General features: G+C 39.8%; 1 protein-coding gene across 2 annotated transcripts in view; it reads left to right on the forward strand.

Annotated features, from left to right (window-relative positions):
* BAIAP2 (BAR/IMD domain containing adaptor protein 2) overlaps positions 1–27,883 on the forward strand; it is a 190,646-nt gene that overhangs the window by 141,022 nt on the left and 21,741 nt on the right. For both annotated transcript variants that reach the window (XM_058170713.1, XM_058170712.1), the window contains exons 7-12: positions 11,059–11,211; positions 17,604–17,831; positions 20,270–20,471; positions 22,361–22,562; positions 26,655–26,723; positions 27,331–27,481. In XM_058170713.1, coding sequence (XP_058026696.1) covers positions 11,059–11,211; positions 17,604–17,831; positions 20,270–20,471; positions 22,361–22,562; positions 26,655–26,723; positions 27,331–27,481 — 1,005 coding nt within the window. The remainder of the gene's footprint in view (positions 1–11,058; positions 11,212–17,603; positions 17,832–20,269; positions 20,472–22,360; positions 22,563–26,654; positions 26,724–27,330; positions 27,482–27,883) is intronic.

Here is a 27,883-nt window from a genome sequence, read left to right on the forward strand (position 1 = left end):
GGAGTTTTCATAGCAAAGATTCTGGAGTAGGTCGCCATTTCCTTCTCCTGTGGATCACGTTTTGTCAGAACTCTCTGTCCATCTTAGGTGTCCCTGCACGGCATAGCTCATAGCTTCATTGAGCTACGCAAGTCCCTTCACCACAACAAGGCAGTAATCCATGAAGGGGCTGATAGTAATACACATGTTTATATTAGAGTATGTTCTTTCATTATTTAATTGCTCAATATTTCAGTATATTATTCCAATGTCAATCACAATATTATTAAAACGTACTTATTAACACCATCAATCTCTAGTTCTCCCATTTTAATATTACTTTTATTCTATTATATAAGGCATGTATCAGGGGTGAAATGCTTCCAGTTCGGACCGGCTCGCGTGATCCGGTAGCGATGGCGGCGGCTGGTTAGGAGGACCGGTAGCAAAAATCCCTGCACCCCCCCCACCTCTGCTGAGCCGCACCATCAGCAGAGGTTGTTGTTTTTTTACTTTTAAAAGCCGGTTTTTCTTCAGCTGAAACATGCCTTTAAAAGTAAAAAAAAGCCTTTGAGGATCCCGCCCCTCAGTTGAGATCGGCAGAGCCTTTAAATTTAAAAAAAAAAATTTAAAGTCTCCTCTGGCAATCTCACCTGAGTTCCTCATCAGCAGAACCTTACTTGTACTCTTACTTGTAGAAAACATATTTTCTACAAGTAAGAGTAGAGATTCTAAGGCACTTACCTGATTACTGATGAACGCATGGCCACCCGAAAGCAGTTTCAGTTTCAGCCCAGACAGAATCAATTGCTTAGCTTATCTATTTCCTCAGTGATCAACTAATGCTGGCTGGCTTTGCTGGCTGAGGAACTCTGGGAATTGAAGTCCAAAATAAAATAAAATAAAATAAAATAAAATAAAATAAAATAAAATAAAATAATAAAATAAAATAAAATAAAATAAAATAAAATAAAATAAAATAAAATAATAAAATAAAATAAAATAAAATAAAATAATAAAATAAAATAAAATAAAATAAAATAAAATAAATAAATAAATAAATAAATAAATAAAATAAATAAAATAAATAAAATAAATAAAATAATAAAATAAAATAAAATAAAATAAAATATTTGTGCAGCTTTCTGAGATTTGGTGTGTTTCTGTAGTGTTTCACTCTAACTGCACAAACACACAAAATCTCAGAAAGCTGTATGTGTCATTTTGTGTGTGTGTGTGTCATTTGTGTTGTGTGTGTGTAAAGTGTGAAAGTTGGTTTTTGAGCTTTTTGTGGCTGTGTAAAGTGTGAAGTGCAGCTGCTTTTACATTGTGTGTGAGTCAGTTGTGTTGGGTTGTGTTGTGTGTGTGTAAAGTGTGAAAGTTGGTTTTTGGTACCTCTTATTGTTTTTTATACTTTGTTTATTATTTTTATTATTTACTGTTATTGGCCATGCCCATCCAGTCATCTGACCACCAAGCCACGCCCACCAATTAAGCCACGCCCACAGAACCGGTAGGGAAAATTTTTAGATTTCACCCCGGTATGTACATACAAATGTTTCCCCCTTCTCTTATTTCTACGTAGTTTCTAATCATGCCACCATTCTAAAAAAGAAAGGAAAGAAAGAGAGAAAGGAAAGCAAATCAAAACAAAACAAAACAACAACAACAAAGAATCCCTTTCCTTTCTAACCATTGTCTCTTGCCTGCTTCATTACTTTAGTTACTATGCTTTTTTTGACTTTCCTCCTATATTCCTCTCTTGGATCTTTATCTCTGTCTGCCTACATCTACTTCTTGACTATTCAGTCTAAGTATTTCTCCCATTTCTACCCTCTTCCACTGCCTAGTTTCCAAAACAACTGCCCAAACCCTTATCTCCCTTTCAAAAGTATCTTCCTGTATCTCCAATTCTCTTTTCAACAACTCTTGAAATATTTTGCCCCTGGTTTAATTCATCAATCACTGTTATTTTTATTATTATCTCCCCCTTGTCTTCTTCTTTTGTTCACTTGGTTCTATCTTCTCCTCCATTCCTTCTGTTAGGTGTTCTGTAAACCTTGTCTCACCGGCCTTCTGGAATTTTTCAGGAAGTATGTGACTTTTTCAATTTTATAAAGGACAGAGCTTTGATCCATGATGGTGTCGACCAGTTTAGCTCTTGGCTTCTCACCATTGTAGATGTGCCTGTCATTTAAACTGCCTAGTGGTCAATCCAATAGAGGAGACAATTCATTTTAAATAACTAAAACCATACACAATGTGATAGCCTCTCCACCCATTTCCCAATTTCACACTAATGGGGTCTCTGAGTGATTTGTACCTATTGAAGAGAAGGCCTTGGGTTCGGGTGATATTAGCGAGGGCATCCATTCAGCTCTTTTTTTTAAAAAAGGGCAAGTTAGCAGAGGGACTAATTGCCAAGGTTGCAATACCCTTATACTAATCTATGTTGCAGTTTGTAAGTTTTACTGGCTAGAATTAGATGTTCCGTATTTTGGATAATGCTTTTAGATTCATTTCAAATTAAACTGAGTATATCTGGAGATGAGCTCTTTCTAGGAATCTTTTGCAAATGTTTCATGCATTTACATAACTGTTACCTTCTGAGTAGTCGGTAGACCTCTCTTCATGGAGGAAACTTGCATGATGAATTTGCCATAATGGAGGTGGGGGGAAGAAAAAACGTTCAATAATATGAAAGCTAAAGTGCTTCTTGCCTCTTGAAGTTCCCTTCTGAGATAGTGTTTTGCAAAAGCCCATCTGCAATATTGCTTACTTTATTACTACAATCCTAATGTTAACAGACCTTCTGCAACAAAGGGCTACAGCTGTATGTTAATGTGCAATCCATGTGGGCAGAAGCTGTGCTTCAGAGCAGCTCATTAATGATAGGGGGAAAAAACTTCTCTCCATAGCTGTTTTTCTCTCCTTCTGTTCCCTCTTCCCATCCACCCACTGCCTTTTCCTACCCCCACACATGCCGAACAATAGAGACTGCTTATAATGCAACTCAGTCTTCAGGATCTGCAATACTAGAAGCACCTCTCATGAGTCACCAGCTTTAGGAGATAGCATACGTTTTCCCCCTTTCTTTTAAGACTTGCACTTTTTCCCTTCTAATCTCTCCTTTCTTTCTTTTTCTGATTATTTTCCTATCTTTGATATTGAGACCCTAGAACAGGGCTGTCAAACTCGCAGCCTGAGGGCCGGATGCATCGCACACCCGTCACGCCCACGCCAGGTTTAGCGAAGAGGGAAAAAGTTGTGATACGTTATTTTATGCCGCCATGACAATGAGAGTTTGACACCCCTGCTCTAGAAAGAGTGCAAAGAGCAACAAAGATGATTAGGCGACTGGGGACTAAAACATAGAAGAACAGTTGCAGGAATTGGATATATCCAGTTTAATGAAAAGAAGGGCTGGGGTGACATGATGGCAGTGTTCCAATATCTCAGGGACTGCCACAGAGACGAGGGGATCAACCTATTCTCCAAAGCACCTGAAGGCAGGACAAGAAGCAATGGATGGAAACTAATCAAGGAGAGAAGCAACCTAAAACTAAGGAGAAATTTCCTGCCAGTTAGAACAATTAATCAGTGGAACTGCTTGTCCTCAGAAGTTGTGGGTGCTCTGTCACTGGAGGTTTGTAAAAAGAGATTGGACAACCATTTGTCTGGAATGGTATAGAGTCTCCTGCTTGAGCAGGGGGTCAGACTAGGAGACCTCCAAAGTCCCTTCCAACTCTGTTATTCTGTTATTCTTTGTTTGCCCTGGGGCAGATTCTGGTTTATTTTACCCAGAAACAATTTAAGCCTTGCCTAAAGAGCTCAGTCTGATTTGACTGTCTTCTTATTATCATGTCTTTAACATCCCAAGTAGACTGCTTAAGATCACATTCTTGTTTTAATGACTGGTGTGACTGAGTTAATTGGAACAAGTATTTATGTTAGAATTTTTTTGTACAGTATTTTTACCACAAAAAATTAAATGTACTGTATAAAAAAAAAACCTTTGCCTCGGAAAAGTACCAATTTTTAAAAGAGTTGTGTAATTCATAATTCAAATATTGAAGTTGCCCACTAAGGTAGTTAAAATGTCTCTTCAGGATTTTTTTTAGGGTAAAACTTTTTCAATTAAAAAAAAAAGTCTCTTCAGGTTTTTAAAAATGAATTTGTTCCTGACTGGTTTGTCCTCATTTGCTGTTTTTCTTTTCTTTTCTTTTCTTTTTTTGAAATTTTTATTTTTATTTTTTAGAAACATACAAACATAAAAACGTCTTCCATTCAAATTTCAAATACAATGTGTCGATGTGTGGGTTACATTTTTTTGTGCAAACAATAATTACCTATCATTAATTTGTTTAATCATCCATTTTATCATCCAATTGTAGTCAAATGTTTTAATCGCTTAATCCCTAATAGTCATTCTGGAACAATATTTTATCTTATTAGCCTATTTTATGCCATCATTTTAAAACAATTATATCATTCAATAATTTTTACCTTGTTAAAAACTCCAATCTTCTTTATCATAATTTCCTTTCTAACCATTGGTAAAATAAGTCCCATATCTTATAAAATTGCTTACCTTCCTGTTCTCTAATTTCAAATGTCAATTTACTCATTTCTGCACAATCCATTATTTTCTTAATAATTTCATCTTGCAATGGCAATTTCTCATTTTTCCAATTCTTTGCATATACAATTCTAGCTGCTGTTATTACATTCACATATCTCAATTCTCTACTATAGGTTTCAGGTATAATTCCCAGTAAAAAAAACTTCTGGTTTAATGTCTATATGTTTTTTTATCATTTTCTCCAACCATGTATGTATTTTAGTCCAGTATCTTCTAGCTTCTACGCAAGTCCATCACATATGGTAATAGGAACCAGGTATCTGTTGACATTTCCAACATTTTTAGAATGTATCCTTGAACATTCTGGCTATTCTTGTCGGGGGTAAATGCCACCTGTTCTTTTTGTTTTCTGATGTGTTTCATTTATTTGTTACTGTATTGAAAGTTTTACTTGGTTAGCTGCCCTGAGCCACTTTAGGTGAGACGGGTGGCCCTATAAATCTAATAAATAAATAAATAAATAAATAAATAAATAAATAAATAAATAAATAAATAAATAAATAAATAAATAAATAAATAAATAAATAAATAAAGCAAAATAATTTTATGACACTGAGTATGCAAAGACTGTGTCTCCAGCAGGTAACCACCCTCTACTGCCTTGCAACTGGTTATGTAAGGAAAATAGGCATATATTACCCAATAGGTAGTATATCATGTATATAACCGACAATTTGAAATGTTCATTGCGGCCAAGATGTGTAATCCCCTAAGTGATGGCCTAATATTTTTTAAAAATGGGGAAAATATATTTTTCATGACATCTCAGATGAGAATGGATATAGATCATGAGCTACTGCTTGGTTATAGATCGAACAGGAACACTGAATATTTGTGTTGTAGCATCCTATGGTCCTTACTAGTGAATTACTTATATACTGATGTATCTAGGCATCTGAAGCTAAGTATCTAAGTGACTTTATCATAATGGGGAACTGATTAATTGACATTGCATGAACTTGCTGTTGATGTTTGCTGATAGCTGCAAAAGGTATACAGTAATCCGTAGGATCTCTTTCATTTCATCCTCAAACTTTCCTGAGTGCTATACTATCCTAATGTAGGCTGAAAAGGCTGTTTCGTTCAGGTACAGAAAAAAGGTGAAGGTCTCACAAGGTACCTAGGTCCAAGATAGAGGAGGATGCTCCTTTTGACCAATTTCCTGGTTGAGAAAACAGCATGAATTGCTCTGATTACAAACAGGTGCTTGAGGCTGGAAATGGCACCTTTTTCCCCCCTCAGTACAAATTGACAGCATTCAATTTTGAAAATTTTCATATCTGTCTTTATGTGTCACAGGCACATGTTGTGCCATGAAAACCCTTAGCAGTGACTGTTCCTCACTCGTATCTCAACATCTCTGCCAAGAACATCACATTTCATTTTGTATATGGACCATAACGTTCAAAACATGACTGTTTCAATCCGGACACAGGCCACCCAAAACCAGCTGTTCCATCTGTGGAACACTATGCACATCCCTACTTGGAAGTTAAAACGAAAACAAAATTGGAAGAAGGCAATGGTAAACCACTTCCATTCTGTAGCCAATGCATTATGTGAGAATGTCTCCCCCCCTCGACACACATACACACACACACACACATTTCTCCTTCCCTAGTAAGCTCTTCTTGGAAATGTTTTTTGAAGTTGTGGTTTTACATGGCTGCTAGTGAAGCTAACTTCATATCCCCAGTAGCTTTTGCAGCAGGAGCTCCTTGTTAATACAGAACTCAAAATCAAAAATTCCTTAAGATCTTTGCCAAGAGAAGGAAATGTTTTTAATGTTTGAGGGTTCAAACTGCTTGCATTTATTTCGGTATGGAGATATTGTTTAACCAACCCAAGCTATAATATCAGCCATTGTAATAAAGGGGAATACCTAACAGCAGAAGAAATGGTCAAACCTTTTCCAATATAATATAAGCTAGAACCATTGGGCTGTAATGTTCAGAATTCTTAGCCAACATGACTCCCCATCATACAGGCAGGGAGTTTTCAGCTTTGTAGTAACTCCCACCACCAAAAAAAACCCCCAAGGTTGGAAAGCAAAGCTCTAATTATTTCTGCTCCTTGTGTGAAAGTAGTCATAATAGGGCATCTTATTTCATTTGAGTAAAACTTTGTGGGAAAAGAGATGGCTTAAGAGGGCTACTGTTCAGGCAGCTGTGTGCAGGCTTAGTAGCCGCTTTTCAGTCACGCTTTCCATGTCTTCCATGTATGCCCTGGCAGCAGTGAGTTTAAAACTTTTTCAAATAGTGGGGGAAAGTGTGAGATTATTGGGTGATGACACCTTGAGTGACTTCCTTCTGGGACAAAGACACTGCTGAAGAAAGGAACAAAACATATTGCTTTGATTTAAAGAAATCTTGCCTTAATGTATTAGCTGGTTGCCAGAGTTTAGACAAGTGGCACAAAAAGCAAACAAGAATTATTGTCTGCAGTTCACAGACCTGTCAGGTTTAGGCTGGTATTGTAATTATTGCACTATTTTAAACAAGTAACATAGCATATGTTTGTGTGCTGCTGCTGAGCGTGTTGGGAATTTAAGGGAGAACGTCTCAAGCTTTATACTTTGTACTCCCATTTCATTCCCATTTTTCTTCTCCGTTGACAAAATAGAATATTCATATCGCCCAATAAATCTTTTAAAATGGAACCTTTATTTGCAATTCTGCCATTTCCCCTAAGGTGTTAAAGTTGCTAATGTGATTGCAGAGACATTAAAAGTTATGTTCCAAAGAATCTGTACCAGTAAGGCATTGCAGAAAGAGGCAAATGGCAGATGTGGATCCCTTCAGCTGAAAAGGAGGCACATCAGCTCATGGGCAGGTGCTCAGAGAGAAATGGATGCTGGAGTTAATTCCTTCCTGAAATAAAATCCAATTGATGAAACACATATCCTTTTTTTTTTCCTGGAAAGAAATAGAATTTCAGAATATTTCTTAAGGGCCAAATTTACCTAACAATCACTGCCAGCAAAGCCTGTGATAGGGGTTTGTGAAATCGCACAAATCGCACAACCTGTTTGAAACTGCAGTTTCAGATGTTTGAAACAAGCTACCGTATATACTCGAGTATAAGCCGAGTTTTTCAGCACGTTTTTTGTGCTGAAAAACGTCCCCTCGGCTTATACTCGGGTCTATACGGCTTATACTCGAGTTTTTTTTTTTTTAAGCCCCTCGGCTTATACTCAAGTATATACGGCTTATACTCGAGTTTTTTTTTCTTTCTTTTTTTCACATTTTACCGGACGGCGCGGGGAAGCCCTGCCGGTGCAGTGAGAGGGCGGGGCGGGGGAGCCACCAGCCTTCTCAGCTGAGGGAGGGAGGGTTTCCCCAACCGGTAGGTGCCTCATTTCCCACCCTCGGCTTATACTCGAGTCCCCAGTTTACCCCAGTTTTTGGGGTAAAATTGGGGACCTCGGCTTATACTCGGATCGGCTTATATTCGAGTATATACGGCAATTCAAACTTTGTGCAAAGGTTTATAGCTTGAAGTGTGTTTTGAAATGCAACTATTTTGTCCCTCACAAATAAGATATCTATGCATCAGTGTATTTGTCTAGCATGGTATTGCTTCCATTCACTGGCTGTGTTTTCACACTACTTGGAGATGCTGAGGCTTGAACCTCCAATCTTTTGTGGATCCAGAAGAGGATTCACTACTGAATTAGCACCCTTGGTTGGTAAATGTTCTATAATACATATCCTAAATATATACTCTATATCATGGGTGTCAAATTTGATTGCGCCACATGACGTATTGTGATGCATTGCGATGTTTTTTGCCTTTGCGGAGCTGGGTGGGCGTGGCCTGCACATGACACATCCAGCCCGCGGGGCGCCAGTTTGACAGGCCTGCTCTATATCTATAACTTAAGAAGGAAAAGCTTATGGTTTCTCTCTTTCTCTTGATGCTGTGAGGCATGATATAGGCCTCACAAGAATTTTCCAAAGGCATTCAGCAGGAATATAAATGAATTTACAATACAATGCATACAGGTAGTTCTCGAAGATCACAATTAGGATTGGAATTTCTGTCATAAGTAGTTGTGGTCATAAGTCAAGTCAAGCCTGATTTATGACAGTTTTTATGGTGGTCATTAAGCAGATCACTGTGGTTATTAAGGGACTTCCCCAATAGGTGGTTTTTTTCCTGGAAATTAGCAAAAAAGTTAGCAAATCATGATCATGCTGCCACTGGTCCTAAATATGAGTTGAGTGCCAGGTGCCCAAATTGCAGTCACATGACTGGAAGGGTGATGTGATGGTCATAAGTGCAAGTACAGGTTGTAAATCACCTTTTCTGAAGCCATCATAACTATGAACTATTGTTAAATGGCCATAAATTGAAGACGACCTATAACTAAGCAGAAGTTATGACAAATTGATTTAACTCCATATAAAGAAGCTTTAAGTGGCTTGGTCATGGCTGCATGGGAAGGAAACTGAGTTCCTCCTTGTTTTCTCTTTTCCATAAAGATGAAAAACTTGTACATTGTAGTATATGAGGACAGCTCTGTAGTTATTGTGGAAAGGAAGCCATGTTGGATTAATATCATAAAGAAAATGGCAGAAAGAAAAGCAATTCTTTGTCACTTCAGAATGGAACCCACCTTCTGCAGGGAATGGTGGAGGAAAGAAAAGGATTCGGAAAGGAAATTAAAAGTGTGGCTTGTTATACTGCATACAGTATGATCAGAGGAAAACAGCCTGGAGCTATTTTTCTTTTAAAGATTGTGCCTTTCTTGCTTTTGTCCTTGGCTAGAAATGGACCATCATCTAATTAGAGGATTCGTAGCTGATATATTTATTTTAATTGGCTACAATACGTTTGAATTTCTATACATGTGTCATCTGAATAAATACTAATAGGAGGAAAACGTGCTGCTCCTTAATATGTAATTTATCCTGCAACAGGCTTCCTCTAAGGAAAGGCATTTTCCTTTCTCACAGTAGCCTTTGTTGAAATGGCATCAGCAGCCTGCCTGCAGAGTCTTTTGAGGTGAGGAGGGAGGGAGGGTGGGTATCCAGAAAGCAGGCACAATTGATTGCTCAAGGGGCTGGTGTATGCAATAAAGAAGGGGCTCTATTAACTCTTTTGCAGTTAATGACCTTTAAAGCCATGAAGGTTTACATCTAAAGTGCTTTAGGATATTCCAGACTTTTAGGCTATTGAAACTGAGCATGGAAGTGCTGAGCGCAGAGAAACCCCTGAATGTGAGAAAGGAAATTTATTGCATTTGTGGATGTCTCGGGCCATTGGTTGCAGAATTAAGTGGATGACTTTATGTCAAAGTTTGAAGACTTCACACGAGGAGATGCTGTTTGGTTAAAGGGGGATATGGGGCTCTTGGAGAGGGTGTCTTCTTTTTCTTTGTTGCATCTTCTCACAGGAGAGGAGTTGTGGGTTCAAGTGGACACAGCGTGAAACCTCTCTGCATCACTTGCATGCCTTTGAGGAGGACCTCTGTCCTCTATGATTTTCAGAAAGAGCAGGGGAAGCTGGTTCTCAGCACCCTAGAAAGGAGAGCTCAACGGAGAAAGTGTAAAAAAAAAAATCCTTCTGAAGGCCCTTTAAACTTATGTGAGCCACCAAAGTCGATTCATAGCAATAGGCAGTAGAGAATTAGCAGTATCCAGGTGCAGAGGGAGTAGGAGGGAGACTAAGAATCTCTCTGCTCTTCTGCCACCCACACAACATCTGAAGCCCACGTACTGAGTCAGGAGCTTTTGTGTGAGGGAAGTCAGATGACTAAGGATGGATGCTACTGGGGGGAAGGAGAGAGATTCTCTCAACAGGCTTATGCTCTGTGGCCCAGTGCCCCCTGCTGTCCAGGCTGCAGCTGAACACCAGATCAGGAATCTCTCAGAAATTCTTATAGAATAATGATGAAGAGCCAACTGCCTACTTCTTTCTCTCTGCCTCCTTTCTCTGAAGCAACTGGAATAATGTTAGATTTGCAAAGGAATCTGCTGTATTCAGAATACCTCCAGGTTGTGGGCTCATATTGTGATTAAGGTGCTAGTTTCTAGATAAAGGTAAAGATTCCGCTTGCACATATGTGCTAGTCATTCTCGACTAGGGGGCAGTGCTCATTTCCATTTCAAAGCCAAAGAGCCAATGCTGTCCAAAGACATCTCCGTGGTCATGTGACCAGCATGACTAAATGCCAAAGGTGAATGGAACGCTGTTACCTTCCCACCAAAGGTGGTCCCTATTTTTCTACTTGCATTTTTTACGTGCTTTCAAACTGCTAGGTTGGCAGAAGCTGGGACAAGTAACGGAAGCTCACCCCGTTACGCGGCACTAGGGATTTGAACCACTGAACTGCCGACCTTTTGATCAACAAGCTCAGCATCTTAACCACTGAGCCACCGTGTCCCTCAGTTCCTACTCACCTCTAATATTTTATGTTCTCTCTTTTCTTCCAGTTTATTGAAGCAATGACCAATAAACAAAGTGAGCTGGAAAACTATGTATCTGATGGTTACAAGATGGCACTCACAGAAGAGAGGCGTCGATTTTGTTTCCTGGTGGAGAAGCAGTGTGCAGTGGCCAAAAATGCTCTTACGTACCACTCCAAGGTAAGCAGCGGCACTTACTAACTGAACTAAACCATTCCAGGGATACAGTTTTTTTAAAATAGTAATTTTATTAAAGATTACAATTACAATTTACAACGATACAAATTAATGCAAATGAAAAAGAAAAAGAGACGATGCAAAAAAGAAAAAACAAGTAAAGAAAAAAAGAAATATATAAAGAAGTGATTTCACTCTTCATCACAAGTAATAAACAATTTTAGTAAATTATCATCTCTTAAAATGCAACAAATAGTGTCTTCTTCCCATATCCTATACAAACCCAAACAAATCCATAAAGTTTCTTTGTTTCATTTCTAATGTAAGCATAAGTCCATTAAAGGTAATCAGGGATAACAAAATATCTATTTTAAACTTGATCAAAAAAACCAGCTCCATATTCCTTCCTTTTACTGCTAACAATCTCTATCTTTTGTCCCTTCAAATAACATCCTGGAGCTTGATTTGTTTTGTTTTTTTCTTTGTCCCTTCTCACAAAATTCTTCAAAGCTTTAACAGGCTTGTTTTGTAAGTCCAATATTTAAAAGTATCCAGGTCACTCCCTTGGTTTGTTATTTGTAATATCCATTTTAATTATTAAGACATCAGCTGCTTTCCAACATAATTCTTGTAGCCTGCCATTTTTAAATCTGCTTTCAAATCAGTCTCGATCATGTACAGTAATACTTGTTTCTCTACCATAATATTTTTTAAATAGACTTTACAGTCTATTTATAGAGGCAGACACTTAAAATTAATTTCTGGGTCCATTGTTCAAAAATATCCTTTAGTATGTCCAGTGTTAACATATTTTTCTTTATTCTGTTTTAGTAAGTCAAGTGTTCATCTCCTTTAATTGTAACCTTTAGTTCCTTCTAATCCCCTATAATGCCTAGTTTTTAATGTCATGCAGTATGTTTTTTAATGTATTCAAAATAAAAGCATTTTTCTATGGGAAGCATTCTTTATAACTAATTACAAAATCTTATTTCAAATTGTCCATGGCTATGTTAACTTTAGCTCATAGTTACTATAGTGGACTGTCATTAGTGTAGGAAGAGTACCTACCAGTAGTACTTTCTATGTGGATAAACAAAGGAAACTAGTCCACTAAGATCAAAGGTTTGGGAGGTGGCCCTGCATAATTTGTAATAGATACTAAGCTCAAATGCAACTTTGCTGCCTAGTGGCAAAATTCTTGGGGAAGAATATCTTAACTACATGCCAACCCATGCAAATTCAGTCAATCTAAATAAAACGTGTTTTATTTTCATGGCTGAAAAGAAAAGTTAGGAAAATGGAGCATGGAAGTATAAATGTTATTCTGTTATTCTTACTGGTGAAATGATTTGTTCTGTTAGTATCAGCAGGGTCTTATTGACATTGGTTTGAGAGAAAAAACCTTTATCGTTAATTGCTCTTTGTGTGTGTGTGTGATTATTGTCTCTGCCTTTCCTCCATGTATAACTCAACTCATCTATAGTATCCATCTGGTTAGATTGAAGTTACTCAGGTAATAAAGAAATGGACTACAAAATCTCAATAAGCCACAAACACTCTTCAAGTAGAATTGTATGTCAGGCTAATATATGTGGAGAAATAGAAGAACAACACTCTTCTCTCATCTGGTGGATTATTTTCTTTTCTTGCTGTTATTTTGTCATAATACTCCAATGAAGATAAACTCTTTCAGGTTTTTTTTTAATTTACATTTTTATTAAATAGATTATCTTGGTGGTATTTACAGTTAGATACTGAGATCATGGGAGTTGTGCCGAAGCATGTGTGGCTTGTTTTATAACTTGCTCAAGAAATGTGACTACACACTCTTACATTCCAGATTAAAACCATTTGCATGGCTTGGATATGTTGGTTTATAACATTCACACACTCATATACAAAACACCCACATGGATACTTCAAAATGTCATCAAAATCTTCCGGAAAGTATGGGCTTCTACTTAAATTTAGATTTGCTGTTTTCTTGAATATCAACTGAATATCAACCTCTGGAGAAGGCTCTAACATTGGGAAAAGTGGAAGGAAAGAGAAGAAGAGGATGACCAGCAGAAAGTTGGATGGAGCAGATTTGGAAAACCTGAGGAACCAAGTCAGGGACAGATTGTCATGGAGAAAACCTTATCTAGATGGTTGCTAAGAGTCAACATCACTTTGATGGCACGTAAACAAACAATGTTCTTAGTTCTTTTGTCCTAGTGAAGGGACCTAGGTGCATCTTGCCATTCACACACGATTCATGGCAAACCACCACTATTATTCTTTCTATATAACAATTTTTCCAGTGGTGGGATTCAGCCAATTCGCACCACTTTGGGAGAACCGGTTGTTAACTTTCTGAGCAGTTTGGTGAACTGGTTGTTGGAAGAAATCATTAGGGCAGAGAACAGGTTGTTAAATTATTTAAATCCCACCACTGCATTTTTCTGTGACTGAGCCTTCCCTTAGAAGCCATACATTAAGCAAGCAGGAAGCACTGTATCTTCTGCCTGAAGACAGAAGCACATATGTTTACCTTTCCTTCACCCTCTCTTCAACATCCCATAATAATATCTAGGCATCCAAGGGGGCAGGTGTGTCTGTTTCTTGGCAGGTGATATATGAATGGCACAATGGCCCTTGTGTGCTCTTCAGTCTGGAGCTTATAAATACAAAGGGTGCTGCTTCCAATAGAACAGGAGAAATTAAGAAGCTGCACAACTGCTTTTTGTGCCATTGTTTTTCTTGTCTGAACTCAAATATAGGTCGTCCTTGCTTAATAAACATAACTAGCAACTCTGTCATTAAGCAATGCGGTTATAAAGCCCAGTGTCATATGACTATGTCAACTTAAGCCAGCAGTGGTGACAGTCCAGTGGTGGGATTCAAATAATTTAACAACCGGTTCTCTGCCCTAATGACCGGCTGGATAGGCATGACTTGGTGGTCATGTGACCGTGTGGGCGTGGTCAATTCAACGTTACTCACGTCGATGGGTGCTTCGCCTTAGCTGTTACAATGTAATAAGGGTTAAGCAGAGAGGCAGTTTCTGTAAGCAGGGCAGTAAAGTTTAGGCTAGAAACACCACCAGAATGTTTCCTTCCTGCCTTCTTTACAGAATTAGCCCTGTAAAGGGGGGGGGGGAATAAGATTTCTTCCCACAACTGGTTCTCCGAATTGCTTAGAAAGTTAACAACCGGTTCTCCCGAATAGGTGCGAACTGGCTGAATCCCATCACTGTGACAGTCCCAGTTGCTGTTATTAGGTGAATCCAGTGTGGTTGCAGCATCTTGCAGTCACGTGATCACCATTTGCAAATTCCTGCCATCTTCCCCATTGACTTTGCTTGTTGGAAGTGAAGGTCACAAATAATCACATAACCGCAGGACACTCTGACATCATAATTGTGAGCCACTTGCCAAATGTCCAAACTGCGATGATGTGACCATGGGAATGCTGCAATGGCCACAGCTATGAGGACCCATCATAGATCCCCCTTGCTTAGCACCATCATAACTTTGAATAGTTGCTGGACATTTAGTCTTTCAACGAGAACTACCTGTAAATTCCTACTTCGTTGAACGTTGAAGCGTTGAACGTTCTTCTTTTGCTCTCAATTTGCATTTTACCTAAAAAGCTGGGACGTTTGCCTACCATTTGTTATTTTTTGAATCCCCTGGACTGTTTTTACTGCTTTCCTACTTGTGCCTTTTGGTCCCAAAGATTCTAGACTTAAGGTGTTTTTTGGGGGGATGGAGGAGAAACTGAAACTAATGCAGGGGATTAAAAAGTGATTGAAGCAGCAGGACTTTCCAGAATAGCAGCTCTTCTTTCAGTGGAAGCTAAGAAGCTCCTGCTGCTCATCCTGATAGGGAGAATTATTTCCATGCACACAATTAATGTGCTTTTATGGAGGAGAGGAAAGGATGAGATCCTCACCAAAATGATCCATGGAGCTATTATTGATATTTTCACAGGAAGCTCCTTCTTCCACCTACGTGACATTAGCAGTTAACGGCCTTCTCTGCAAAACACAAACTTTTCTCATGTTCCTGTTCAAAGACCCAAATAACAGACAGCCATTATGCGACAGTCTCCCGTCCTGAAGCTGACCTATGCTCACCTCGGGGCTGCCAAAGGCTATTCTCAGACCTCCTTTCAGATAGCATGGTTGCTGTGGAGCAGCTGATCTGTGCAGCTTAGACACCTTGAGGGCATCCTCCTAGGGGATGTGCAGAACTAAGCAATCGGTTTGGTTTTATTTTTTCCCTAAAGACGTAGCCCACATGTACTACTTCCTGCTTCACCTTTTGCCCCTAACGGTTGTGCTGAACCGTCAGCTGTAAAGAGAGCAGAAAGGAGAGAGTGAGCCCACTCTGCTTGGGCAGCATTGTTGAGAAAGAGCGAGTTTATTGAGGTAAATGTTTCTGTGAGGATCTGTTGTCCGTCCCCCCCCACCCCCGCTACATGTCTTTTTTCAACATTCCTTTTGCCCCAGAATACCCACGTTTTATATGCTTCTCTTTCAAACATTTTTTTCAGAATAACTCACAAAGGTTTTGCTAATCAGGAAATTAAAACTGGGGATGCAAGGCTTCCAACCTGGTTTGAATGTGTTTCTTTGGAAGAAGTTTTTTAACGGGCTGCCCCTCAAGAAGACATGTCCATGCAATTTCCATCCAGTGAAAGAAGAGAGCAAGTGAAGAGAAAGGGATAGATGTGAAAGTCTGGGCATTTTCTTATATCCCAGCTTATTCGTTTTCCTCAAGGATCTCCCACTTGGCACTCAGTACTAAATATTTTCATCCAGGATGTTAGATATTTTGGCTTGTGTCAGAATTACATATTCCTGAAAGCAGTGTCAGGTCAAACCACTCTCTTGATGGCACTCATGCTTGGTTAATTAAGGAAAAAGTGTCTGGAATAACAACTTGTGAACAGCCACTGGAATAAAATACTTCTTTTCAGAGGTGGGAAGAAGGAGCCAGAGAAATGCACAGAGGTATATTGTGCAAGTCCTGGCTTTCCAGTTTCTTTTCCTTTCTCAAGTTGTTGAGTTACAACATTTTGGTACTGCCTATGTTGCATCAAGAACAAGAGTACATTCCCTATAGAAGAGAGGTTCTCACCTGTGATTATTTTAGGGTATTCACTACTCTTGAGGGGTTGTTTTTTCCCCCCAAAATGAATATGTAGTACTTGTGTTAAATTTAAAAAAATAGAGCTGGCTACTTTTGCATTTGGGAAGGATTTCAATTTTGCTTGGCCCCATCTTATGAGGATTAGAGTATTTTCTTTGTATCACATGGTTCGTTATGTCTGTGCCTTTACAGCTGTGCAAAATAAAAAAATAAAATAAAAAAGGCTGCATATGCTAAAGTGTTCTATATGTGAATGGAGGCTTCCAAGATTCCAACTTCCTTAATCAGGTCAGAGCTCCTGGAGGGGAAAGCAAGCTGAAATTGTTGTTGGGAGTGAACTTGGAAGGGAGGCCGCTGCAGCCCAGCAACACAAATAGAAGCTCTTGCTTTATATTTAACACTACTTCTACCCTAAAGAAAATAAATAGCCTTTAAAAAGAACTAAATATTTATCTGGTCTATAAATAAGCAATGATTGAGATGATTTTTAACTGTGTTTCTTAGTTTAATATAACACCGTGGCGAATTTGAATGAAAGAAAGAAAGGGATCTTGCAGTTGCCTGAGACTGACAAGTGCGAAATGTTTTCTTTTTAAAATTAAATTACCACGACTGGGTCTAATCTGTTTCTTTGGCTCTATATTTTTGGTGTCCTAACTAGTAGTGGGCCTAATAGATATGAATTTCTTTGACTAGATCAGAAGTCCTGTCCTATCGTGTCCTCTCCTCTTCTTCTTTTAGATTCATGAGGTCATAAAGACACCTCCAACCTTGAACGGTGAAAATTGGCTGATCAGCATGGAAAATATTATTATTTTCTCCCTTTATGATTTGCCCCCTTTTACAGTGGACCTAAAAGGGAAAAAATGGAATCTTACCTAACTGCATTCTATCTGTATTTCTCAGATATGCTTTATCTGAGAAGTAGCCTCAGAGAACAGTTTCAAAGCAGTGGTTCACAAACACCAAATTAGTCATTTTTTCCTGCTCTAACTGAATAACTGACAAATAAACCTAGTCAATCTATGTAAATTCCAAAGTTACAATAGTTTCATTTCTCCTAGAATCAAAAAAATCATTGGCCTGTTAGTGTACCAGTTCCATTCTCAGGAAAGTTATGTTTGGGAATTTGTTGATTTCCTTCCATTTTTGGATTAAAATCTTATCTGGGTTTTTCTTACACTCTGACTTCTCTCTCTCTCTCTCTCTCTCTCTCTCTCTCTCTCTCTCTCTCTCTCTCATTTTGACAACTTTCAGGGAAAAGATATCTTGGCACAGAAGCTCCCATTATGGCAACAATCTTGTTCGGATCCCAACAAGATCCCAGACCGTGCTCTCCAGCTTATGCAGCAGATGGCCCTCAGCAGCAATGGCTCAATTATGGCTACACCTCTGTCAACATCCAAGTCAAATCTCATCATCTCAGACCCTATACCTGGTGCCAAACCTCTCCCAGTCCCTCCTGAGCTGGCACCTTTTGTAGGAGTAAGTATAGTGTGGATTGATAAACTGGGGAGAGATGTCATAATTCATAATAGGCTTGGTACTGGGGCATGCAAGTTTTTCTCTAAGTCAAATCTACAGTGGTCCTTTCAGTGGCATGTTGGAAGTCAAACAGTTCTAAAGTGCAAAGGGATTAGAATTAAAACAGATTTAGGTTTTGATTTAGTTTAAACCAGTTAAAATGACTATTGTACATTTAAGAATCTCCATACTTTGGTTATGTTTTTTTATTTTTTTTATTTATCGAGTACATATTAGATAATATGTATAAGTATAAGCATGAATTGAATACATAAAATGAATAAAATTAAAGGGAACATTAGGACTGTAGGCACGCTGGTGCTCTTATGCACGCTTATGTTTCTTATGTTTCTGAATTAAAGACAACTTTTGCAAGACTAATAGGTCCCACTGCACTTATTCTGTAGAATATAAACATGCCAGTTCATTTCTTGACAAAATATGAAGTGCTGGTCATTACCACCAAAACCTAACAAAGCTATTTGAGAAAAGACCCTTTTTGAACCCCCATGCTTACTAAGATCATCTGAGGGAGTTTGCCATCATCTAAGAAGGCAAATTCATCTGATGGCATTTTGGGTTGAAGCCTTCTCTGTTGCTGCCCCAGTCATTGGAGTATACTCCCTGGAGAGTTAAGGAGGCTGACAGCATCATTACATCTTTAAATGGTCCCTTTTGAAGTAGCAGCCTGGCAACTATAACTTCATAACTCCTGCAACGTGCTGTACTTGATGCTGCCTTTCAAGACTATTGAGAAACTGCAGAAAGCAGCTGCCCGCTTGCTGGCAGATGAAAGCTACCACAGCAGTGTCACACCAGTTCTGCAGGATTTGTGTTGGTGGCCTGCAGGTTTCCAATATACTTCAGAGTGCTGGTATTAACCGATTGGTGATGACATTTACATACATGGATTAGCTTCCACTTACCTTTAGGACATAACTTTTGGAAAGAAAGAATTGGGTGTTCAAGGTGAGAGGGAATGTTTTAATTATTTTCCCTTCAAGAGACAAGACAGGTAGAATCCCAAATAAGATGTTCTTATTGCTCTCTATTCGCTTTGGAACAACTTTATCCCCTTGAGACCAAGATTGGCCCCAACTGCTCTAGTTTAGGAAGGTGGGCATTGGATCCTAGCAAATTACAATTAGGGTTGGGGGAATTTTTATTTGGCCTTTTAACTGTTTTAATTCTTCAGTTTTAATTTTTAAGTACAAACTGAAAACAGTATATTAAGTTATAATATTTAAATAATTAGACTACAATTTAAAATGTATTGTCACAAAAAGTCTCTCAGGTGGCCTTTTTTGTTCGTTCTTGGAAAACAAGGCACCGGAGCAATAAGAAAATTAAGAAAAGAGAACTTATGCTTCCTCCTATTGAAGTATTTGGGTTTCCACTTAAAAATTTGGGGCTCTTTGGTTTTTCTTTTCATTACCTTGTATTAATGATTTTCCCAGTTGCTGTCCAAAACCCATTTATTCAGTCCAGTTCTACAGCTGTAATATGATTACATCTGGGATGGGCTGGCCATGAACTGTGTGAAGAACTTCTAAGTTTAAACAGATTTGCAAACTTGAGCACAAAGCAGCTGAACTCACAATACTCTGACAGCTATTATACAATGTGATATATCCTGGTAAGACTGGTTTTATTTTGGCATATCCTTCTGGGCAAAGTTGAATATCTTCAAGCTAGCTCAAGAAGAGTCATGGTTTGAGGTCATGTTTCAGGTAGCCCTTGACTTACGATCACAGTTGAGCCCAAAATTTCTGTGGCTAAGCAAGGTGTTAAGTGAGTTATATCCCATTTTACAACTTGCCACAATTGTTAAGCGAATCAGTGTAATTGTTAAATTACTAGCACTGTTATTAAGTGAATCCCCATTGACTTTACTTGTCAGATGGTCACAAAAGGTGATCACATGATCCTGGGACATTACACTGCAAGGCATTTTAAATACATGCCAGTCACCAAGCATCTGAATATTGATCACGTGACCACTGGGATATTGCAATGGACGTAAGTGTGAAAACCAATTACTTTTTTCAGTGCCATTGTAACTTCAAATGGTCACTAAAGGAATGATTGTAATTCAAGGACTACCTGTAAAGGTTTAAGCCGTTTGATGGGACCACTTATTTCCCCAGTCTGCCAGTCAAAAGACACTATGCTCCATCTTTTCCTCCTTAATCAGCAATTGTTCTTTCCAGTTCTCTGCCAGGAAAAGTAAAGAATTAAGGAGGAAAAGTAAAGAATTAAGGGGAAAAATGAGAGGGCAGCATGATGTAGACTACCTGTAATATTTTCTGAACAAGGTAGAATGGTTGTGCGAAACAAATGCTTGTATCAAAAGCATCTTATCTGTGGTTTCTCTCTCCCTCTCCCCACTCTTTCTCCAGCGAATGTCTGCACAAGAGACCATTCCAGTAATGAATGGCGTCTCTGGCTCAGAAGGTGAAGATTACAGCCATTGGTCTGACCGAAAGCCTCCTCAGCCGAAGTCCTTATCCCCACCACAAACTCAGAAGCAATTGAGTGACTCTTACTCCAATACTCTCCCTGTGCGTAAAAGCGTAATGCCGAAAAACAGCTATGCAGCCAGTAAGTCATTCTTGTAAGAGATTATTCCTCTCTCCCCTTCCCTCCATTTTGAAGGACCACATATGTCAGATTGTGGATGAGATGGCCACTGGACTCCCATAGAGCAACACAGTAGGACACAGGTGTCAAACTCGCGGTTTCACGTTGCTATCACGTGATGTTTTGCAACCTTTTTTCCCTTCATGGAGCTGGAATCGGCGTGGCCTGCATGCGACGCGTCCGGCCTGGAGGCCACCAGTTTGACAGAGTAGGAGAGAGGGCCTAAAACAACTTTCTCCAGGCTTTCCACCTATGCAAGGACTACAGGTCCCTAAATCCCCAGCCATTGCAACAGTCCTAAGAGATTTGGGGAAAGTTGGCATAGAAGCACAAAAATGGCACCAACTTCTAATGCTGAGTCTTTTCTCATGCTGAGTCTTTTAAAGGGTCCAGCTAGACCTCCTTTCTTTCTGCTGGTAGAAACAAGAACAGGTATTGCGAAAGCACTGAAAATTTTGGGAGCTAAGACAGCTCAAAAATTGCATCAGGTTTGCTGACAGAAATTTTTGTCAGTTTGCTTTGTCAGAAATTAATTAGATGTGCTTGTTTCTTATTTGCAAGCCCTTACACAATAGAAGTGGGTGAGTCAGATATTTGCACATACCTGAAGAAGAAGCTTTTTTCCTACAAAAGCTATGAACAACAAAGCTGTTTCTCCAAAGTGGTGCAGCAGGCTTGGTTCTTTTGCATCATATGGAACAGTGGTGAACAATGTCTCCTTTAGACTGATATCACTCTGCAATGTTTATTATCTTCTGACTAAGGTGCCTTTGAGTCAGGCTCAGTTTTATGGACACAGTTTGCAGCATTCCTGACAACACCAGAGAAGTAGTTTTCCACTACTACCTGCTGGGATGTGTTTCAGCTTCCAGGCTAGTCAGTAGCACAAGCCTTCCATGAAAGTTTTCTCATCCGAGGCCTTACCTCTTTAGCTTGGAGCTCTGAGAAAGTCAACTAGATGTTACCACCTACTGAGATTATATGGGCCCCGATACTACTGCTGTATTGCTTGGTTCCAGCAAGAAACGAAGTACTCATTGCATAGAACATGATGAGGTTATTGTACTGTGCTACTATTTATTTGTTGAATTTATATAGCCACCCATCTCACGCCTCTGACTCTGGTTGGCATACACAATCAAAACACAGCTAAATAATGAGGATAATTCAAACATAACCATTAAAAACACCATAATAACAAAAAGACAATTTTCATTGCTTCTTTTTATGCCATAATTATGATTATTAATATTTCTACATAATGCACAGGTATCTAGCACTGGGTAATGTTTGGTTTTAAAAGCGGGTTGCTTAGTACATCATATCTGTGTGGGTGTTTTACCAGGAAATTTGGTATTTTCTTTTGCTTTACAAATTCATTGACATTTACGATCAAGAGATAAATGTTTTAGATGATGATTTTTACTATCTTTTAGCCACAATTGTGAAGTGAATCACCGCAGTTATTTGGTGAATCATGTCATTAAATGATTCCGGATTCCCCCACTGATTTTACTTTTGGGAAGCTGTCTGGGAAATGGCAGTCACATGACTCTGAGACAGTGCAAGCATCCTAAATATATGCTGATTGCTGGCACCGGAATTTTAAACACGTGAATGTGAGAGTCATAACTGTGAGGACCAGTTGTAAGTCACAGCGCTGTTGCGATTTCAAACCGTTACTAAATGAACCGTTGCAAATTGAGGATTACCTACAAATCAGCAATCTGCAGTCTTTTTTTTTTTTTTTTTTAATTGACAAACTTTCTCCGGTAACTAGCACAATAGTAAAGTGACAGAAAAAAAGGATTATCGAAAAGAGTGGACTCAATCTCTGTCTCATCTTTCAGCTGAAAACAAGACACTTCCCCGTTCCAGCTCCATGGCGGCAGGACTAGAAAAGAATGGCCGAACAAGGGTGCGAGCCATTTTCTCTCATGCCGCTGGGGATAACAGCACCCTTTTGAGCTTCAAGGAGGGAGACCTTATTACGTTGCTAGTGCCTGAGGCCCGAGATGGCTGGCATTATGGAGAGAGTGAAAAGACCAAATTGTGAGTATGCTTGTCAGTGTGTGGGGCCTCAGAATTGGTTTTTCTTTCCTTCTGCTGATATTAAGGCGTTTTCTTCGGGATCCAGTTACTTTCTTAGCACAGTGGTGGGCAGAATCAATGTTATGGACTGTAACTTAACTTTTAAACCACTCAGAGCCCCGGAAGGACAGTGGCAGTTGCCTGTTCTGAGCCATCCTCAGACACCCAAAGTCATGCTGCCTTTTGTCCACAAGGTTCAGGAGTAACTTGGGTATGTTGGAGTGCTGTAGGTAGAGCAAAGCGTGGGCTGTCTCATGTGTGATCCTTTTTGTTGTTTTGGTTTTTTCCCCAGTGTGGCATTGCTACAGAAATTGCAACGACGACAGTTCCAGCGTTTTGCATCTGTGTTAAAAAGTCAATGCAAAAATCAAAGAAAGAGAGGAGACAAATACCACAAGTCAATATTTTACGTTAGGGAACTCTGATGAACTCTGAGCCAAAGACAAATTATTATTCTTTATGCTTAAAACGTAGCGTGACTTTCCAATGAACTTTTTTCCTTACCCTGATTTGGAAATCTCTGCTCTGGTAGCCAAAACCGAAGTTGATGTGCCAAGAAGTGGAATGTATAATAAACACTTCTGCCCTCAACAACACAGCTCCCACGCTGGGGAATGCCAGAAAAAAAAATGAAGAGGGAGGGCAGAAATTGTAGGCTTTTAATTCCTGGAGAGTCTGTAGCGTAACTAGGAATAAAAGCTGTCGCTGGGGTGGATCCCTCCAGCAGGTTTGCTTTGGCATAATAGGTTTGCTTAGGATTAGGGGGAAAAAAATCTTCCTTGGCAACAATTGTGTAGGTAAGCTCCTTCATAGATACTGAATATTTATCTTTTTTTTTTCCTCTTTCCCCACGTCTCAGTATTTAAAGCTCTAAATCTGGAGCTCTGGTCTTTTTTCCACTGTTCACTAAATATAGCCGTACCTTTACTTCTTTGTCCATGCAATTTGTGACTGGCTTAACAACAATTGCCAGTTGCCAAGCAAATGGTTGTCTTAATTAGCCGAACCAGATTAGGAAACCTTAGAACTGGAGGGCAGTCATGAGGGTGGAGGTCTGCTGATCTGGTCATTCAGTTTTTTTAGCCCAAGTGTCCAATGTCCATGGGGTGACCCGGAAAGCTGGCAGGGTGTGAAAGTAGGTGGCTGGTAAGACTGTGCACAATAAACTTGGACAGCAGGAAAATCTTGCTTCACAAAGTAAAAGCACAGATGGCAGTAAGACACCTGTGGCCATTTGGGGAAACTGCCACACATATTAGCAGCTTTCCTTTAAAAGACCCAGGATTAAATCATTCTAGATACAGGTAGTCCTCAACATACGACCTCAATAGAGCCCCACATTTCTGTTGCTTTACAAGACAGTTGTTAAGTGAGTTTTGCCCAATTTTACAACCTTTCTTGCCACAGTTTTTAAGTGAAGCATGGCAGTTGTTAAGTTAGTTACGACTCTTTACCCGGTCGTAAAGTGAATCCGGCTTCCCTACCCATTTGCTTGTCAGAAGGTCACAAAAAGGGATCACATGACCCCAGAACAGTGCAACCATCATAAACATGAGTGAGTTGCCAAGCATCTGAATTTTGATCACGTGACCATGAGGAATGCTGCAAAGGTCGTAAATGTGAAAAACGCCCATAGCCACTTTTTCAGTGCCATTGTAACTTTGAATGGTCACTAAATGAACTGTTGCAAGTCGAGGACTACCTGTATTCAAATACTACCTCCTGTTAGAATGTCCCCTTCTTACTGTAACACGCATACTGAATATGCCTCCAGCCCTTTTTGGCACCATCAACCTGTTGCACATTCCCAAAGCCACTCTGCTGAAGTTCACTCTGCTGATGGCAAACCATCAACATTCAGTAATGTGACATTTTGAACATTTTTAAAGCAATTAATAGGTGAAGTATACATTCAGTTCCTTATAAATCTGTCTGAAGAGACTTCTACATTGCTAGTGCTTTCACTCCCCAAATTCTCAGTTGCGATCATACTTCTTGGCTGCCATGAAGCTTGCTGGCGCTTCTACCCAGCTGGCCAGTGGGAGGGGAGTTCAAAAACGGGTGTTCATCTGGTGTCTTATTCCCCGCAGCCTCCCTCCTTGCCTTTGCTTCCCTACATTTGTTTTCTGGCAAGGAAAAAAAAAAAAGCAAACTTACTGCACTGAAGCAGCAAAGCTGTCACGTTGGCAGGATGGGGAAGGATAGCAAGGTGGAATGGCTCCCTGCCTTTGGGAGGAGTAGGAGGAATCCAAGGAAGGCAAGATGAGGCAAGAATTCTCACATGAATGAAGACGAATATACGTGTCCCAGGATAATGTTGCAGGATCCAATCTGGGTCGGTCACCAGGACCAGAGGTTTTGTCTTCTGAGCTTTCAGATTCAGTCTGGAGCCCATCTTCAGGGAATTTCTCTCCAGCCTAGGCAGAGAAATTCCTTGAAGATGGGCTCCAGTGCAAGTCTGAAAGCTTGGAAGACAAAATCTCTGGTCCCGGTGACCGACCCAGATTGGATCCTGCAAGAATTCCCACCACTGGGAAGTGACTATCTTCTGAAAGAGCAGCTGATCTGGGAGCAAATTGCTTACCTGCCCGCCAAAGACCTTCCATGACTGACAGAGTCAAGGGCACAGAGAGACGGCAGCACTGGTGCAGTTCATGCATATGGAAGGTCTGTTTCGAAAAAGCTGTCCACAGTTCCCTGCTTTTTGAAAGAAGCAGGCAAGCAATTCATCCCCAGGCCTCCCTTACATCATCACCATTCTTCCTGAAGCTGCTGGAGATAAAAAGAATTATAGGAAGAAAGGATGACCCCAACCATACTACTGCCTCATAAACTGTGTCATGTCATAGAATGGAGAGTAAATAACTTAGTAAGCATTTTAAAGTGACAATTTCTTTATTGGTTTTTTTTTAATTTTTCTTTCAACCGGAGGATATTTCATTTATTCAAGACTAGGATTAAAAATTAAGAGGCATTTTGGATTCTTCCCATGGAAAATGGAATGCTTGCGGAAAGCTTTGTGGGTTCTCAAAAGCTAGTTCAATGAGTAGGGCTTTTGAATAGTACAGATATGAGATGAAACATGCAGCTGGAGGAAAGGGCATGTCCGCAAGAGCACTGTGGCTTCCCAGGGAGGAGGCAGCACGTTCCAGAGAGGGGCCTAAAACAAGAGATTGCACGGGGGAGGGAGAGGGGAGGCAGGTAAGTAGGAAGATTTTCAGGTGTACCCTGGATGAACACCAGGGTATATCTATTAGGTTAGAAGTTTATAGCTTTAGTCTGGCAAGATTCAGTCTATTAAATAATTGAAAATAATATATAAAGCCTTAGTAAGACCACCCTTAGAATACTGCATCCAGATTTGGTCTCCATATTATAAATAAGATGTAGAAACTCTGGAAAGAGTTGAAAAAAGAGTAACAAAGATAATTAGGGAGCTGTAGACTAAAACATATGAAGAACAGTTTCAGGAATTGGGTTTATCTAGTCTAGTGAAAAGAAGGACTAAGAATGACATGATAACAATTTTTCAATATTAGAGGGGTTGCCACGAAGAAGAGAGGGTCAAACTATTTTCCAAAGCACCAGAAGGCAAAACAAGAAACAATGGATGGAAATTAATCAAGGAGAGAAGCCACCTAGAACGAAGGAGACATTTCCTAACAAGTAACCAGATGAAACAAATAAGGAACTGGATTTCATTGGGTCTCACTTGGTCCTCTTTAGGCTTAGGGCTGACGGGAGAGTATCTGTTGTGCCTTTCTTTCTCTGACACATTCTGTTTTCTGTTTCTGCTGTCAATAGTCCAAACTGAGGTTATACTGTAGTCGGAACACAGAGAAGATTGATTCATTTTGACTGCATAGCTAGGCTTTGAGGCTTATACATCCTGGAGATTTCTACACTGTATTGAGAGAAGTGGGCTATAGGCATCTCTACTTTGGCTACAGAATACTGAAATTCTGATGGATCAATATTCCTTCTTCAGTATCCCCTTCACGGGGGGAAAAAACATGGATCTTTTTCTCTTTTTCCCCCCTACTTGTCTTGTAGGAGAGGCTGGTTTCCTTTCTCCTACACACGTGTGTTGGACAGTGATGGGAGTGATAGATTACATATGAGGTAAGAAAGTTCTTTTCATGGATGCAGTGCAATCATCTGACATTTGAATAATGTTTATACTCAAATAGACTAGCCCTGTGTTTATTTAGCCAGAAGTGGGATCTGTCCTGCATTGCCCCCTTCTGGCTTATCTTTCATTAGGAATTTTATTAGGCTGGCTTCATGTTTCTCAAACTAAGATTTCAGGCTTTGCTGTGAAAATACATGGGGCCTCTTTGCGTGGGTGTACACATTTGTCCATGTATTTGTGCACACAGAGATACATATATGTGTGTATGCATGCATGTATGATCTGGGGCAAGCCAGTGTGAATATATTTGGTGGGGGAAAAGTCCTACAACAGTGTTTCATACGTTGAACATAATGAACGCATATGGCCCCGGATGGGAAGGCTTCCAGGCCTTGGTGGTGACAGGAGGAGGATGTTCCCTTAGTGATTCTGAGCAGGTTCCCATAGGGAAAGACGTGTGGGAGGAAGAGAATCTGAAGAATCCTAATTTTGTCTGCGTGCAAGGAATGAGGCAAGTCTTAATGGCTTATAAAGTGTACCCTGTTTGCAAAATTCTGCCACAGAGGAGATGCTGACTAAATGTCTTTATGTCCTCAGCCAGGGGAAAAGCAGTAGTACAGGCAACCTGTTGGACAAAGATGATATCCCCCCTCCCGACTACAGCATGTCCTCCCGAACTTTCCAGACACCAAATGTCAGCACCTTCAAACAGAGGCCGTACAGCGTGGCGGCGCCAGCATTCCCCCAGGTGAGACACCTTTTCAACTTAGAGGAGAGGGGGCGTAACCATTGTGAGTGAATACACCAATCAGGAGGGGCTCTGCCAGAGGTAGATTCTAAGTCTCCGTCAAGTGGAGAGGGAAGGTGGATTTTCAGAGAACCAGCATTCTGTGGGTGTCAGTGGTACATGTCTTGTACTTTTGGTTGGGTACGGTTTAATCTTTATTTGTACTAAACTTTTGAAATGGTCATTGACCATCAAAAAATGGCTTAAATCAAATGGTTGTATGGGTCGGTGAGAATGAAATGGGTTTGAGATCATTTAAATATAGCTGCTCTGATTATGAAGAGTAAAGGAGGAAATGGCACTGCAACTTTTTCTACAGCTGGTACAACGAAATGAGAGCGTTCTAGCTGAGTCACGCTTTAT

This window comes from Ahaetulla prasina, chromosome 2 (genome assembly GCF_028640845.1).
Source record: "Ahaetulla prasina isolate Xishuangbanna chromosome 2, ASM2864084v1, whole genome shotgun sequence".
Classification (NCBI taxonomy): Eukaryota; Metazoa; Chordata; class Lepidosauria; order Squamata; family Colubridae; genus Ahaetulla; species Ahaetulla prasina.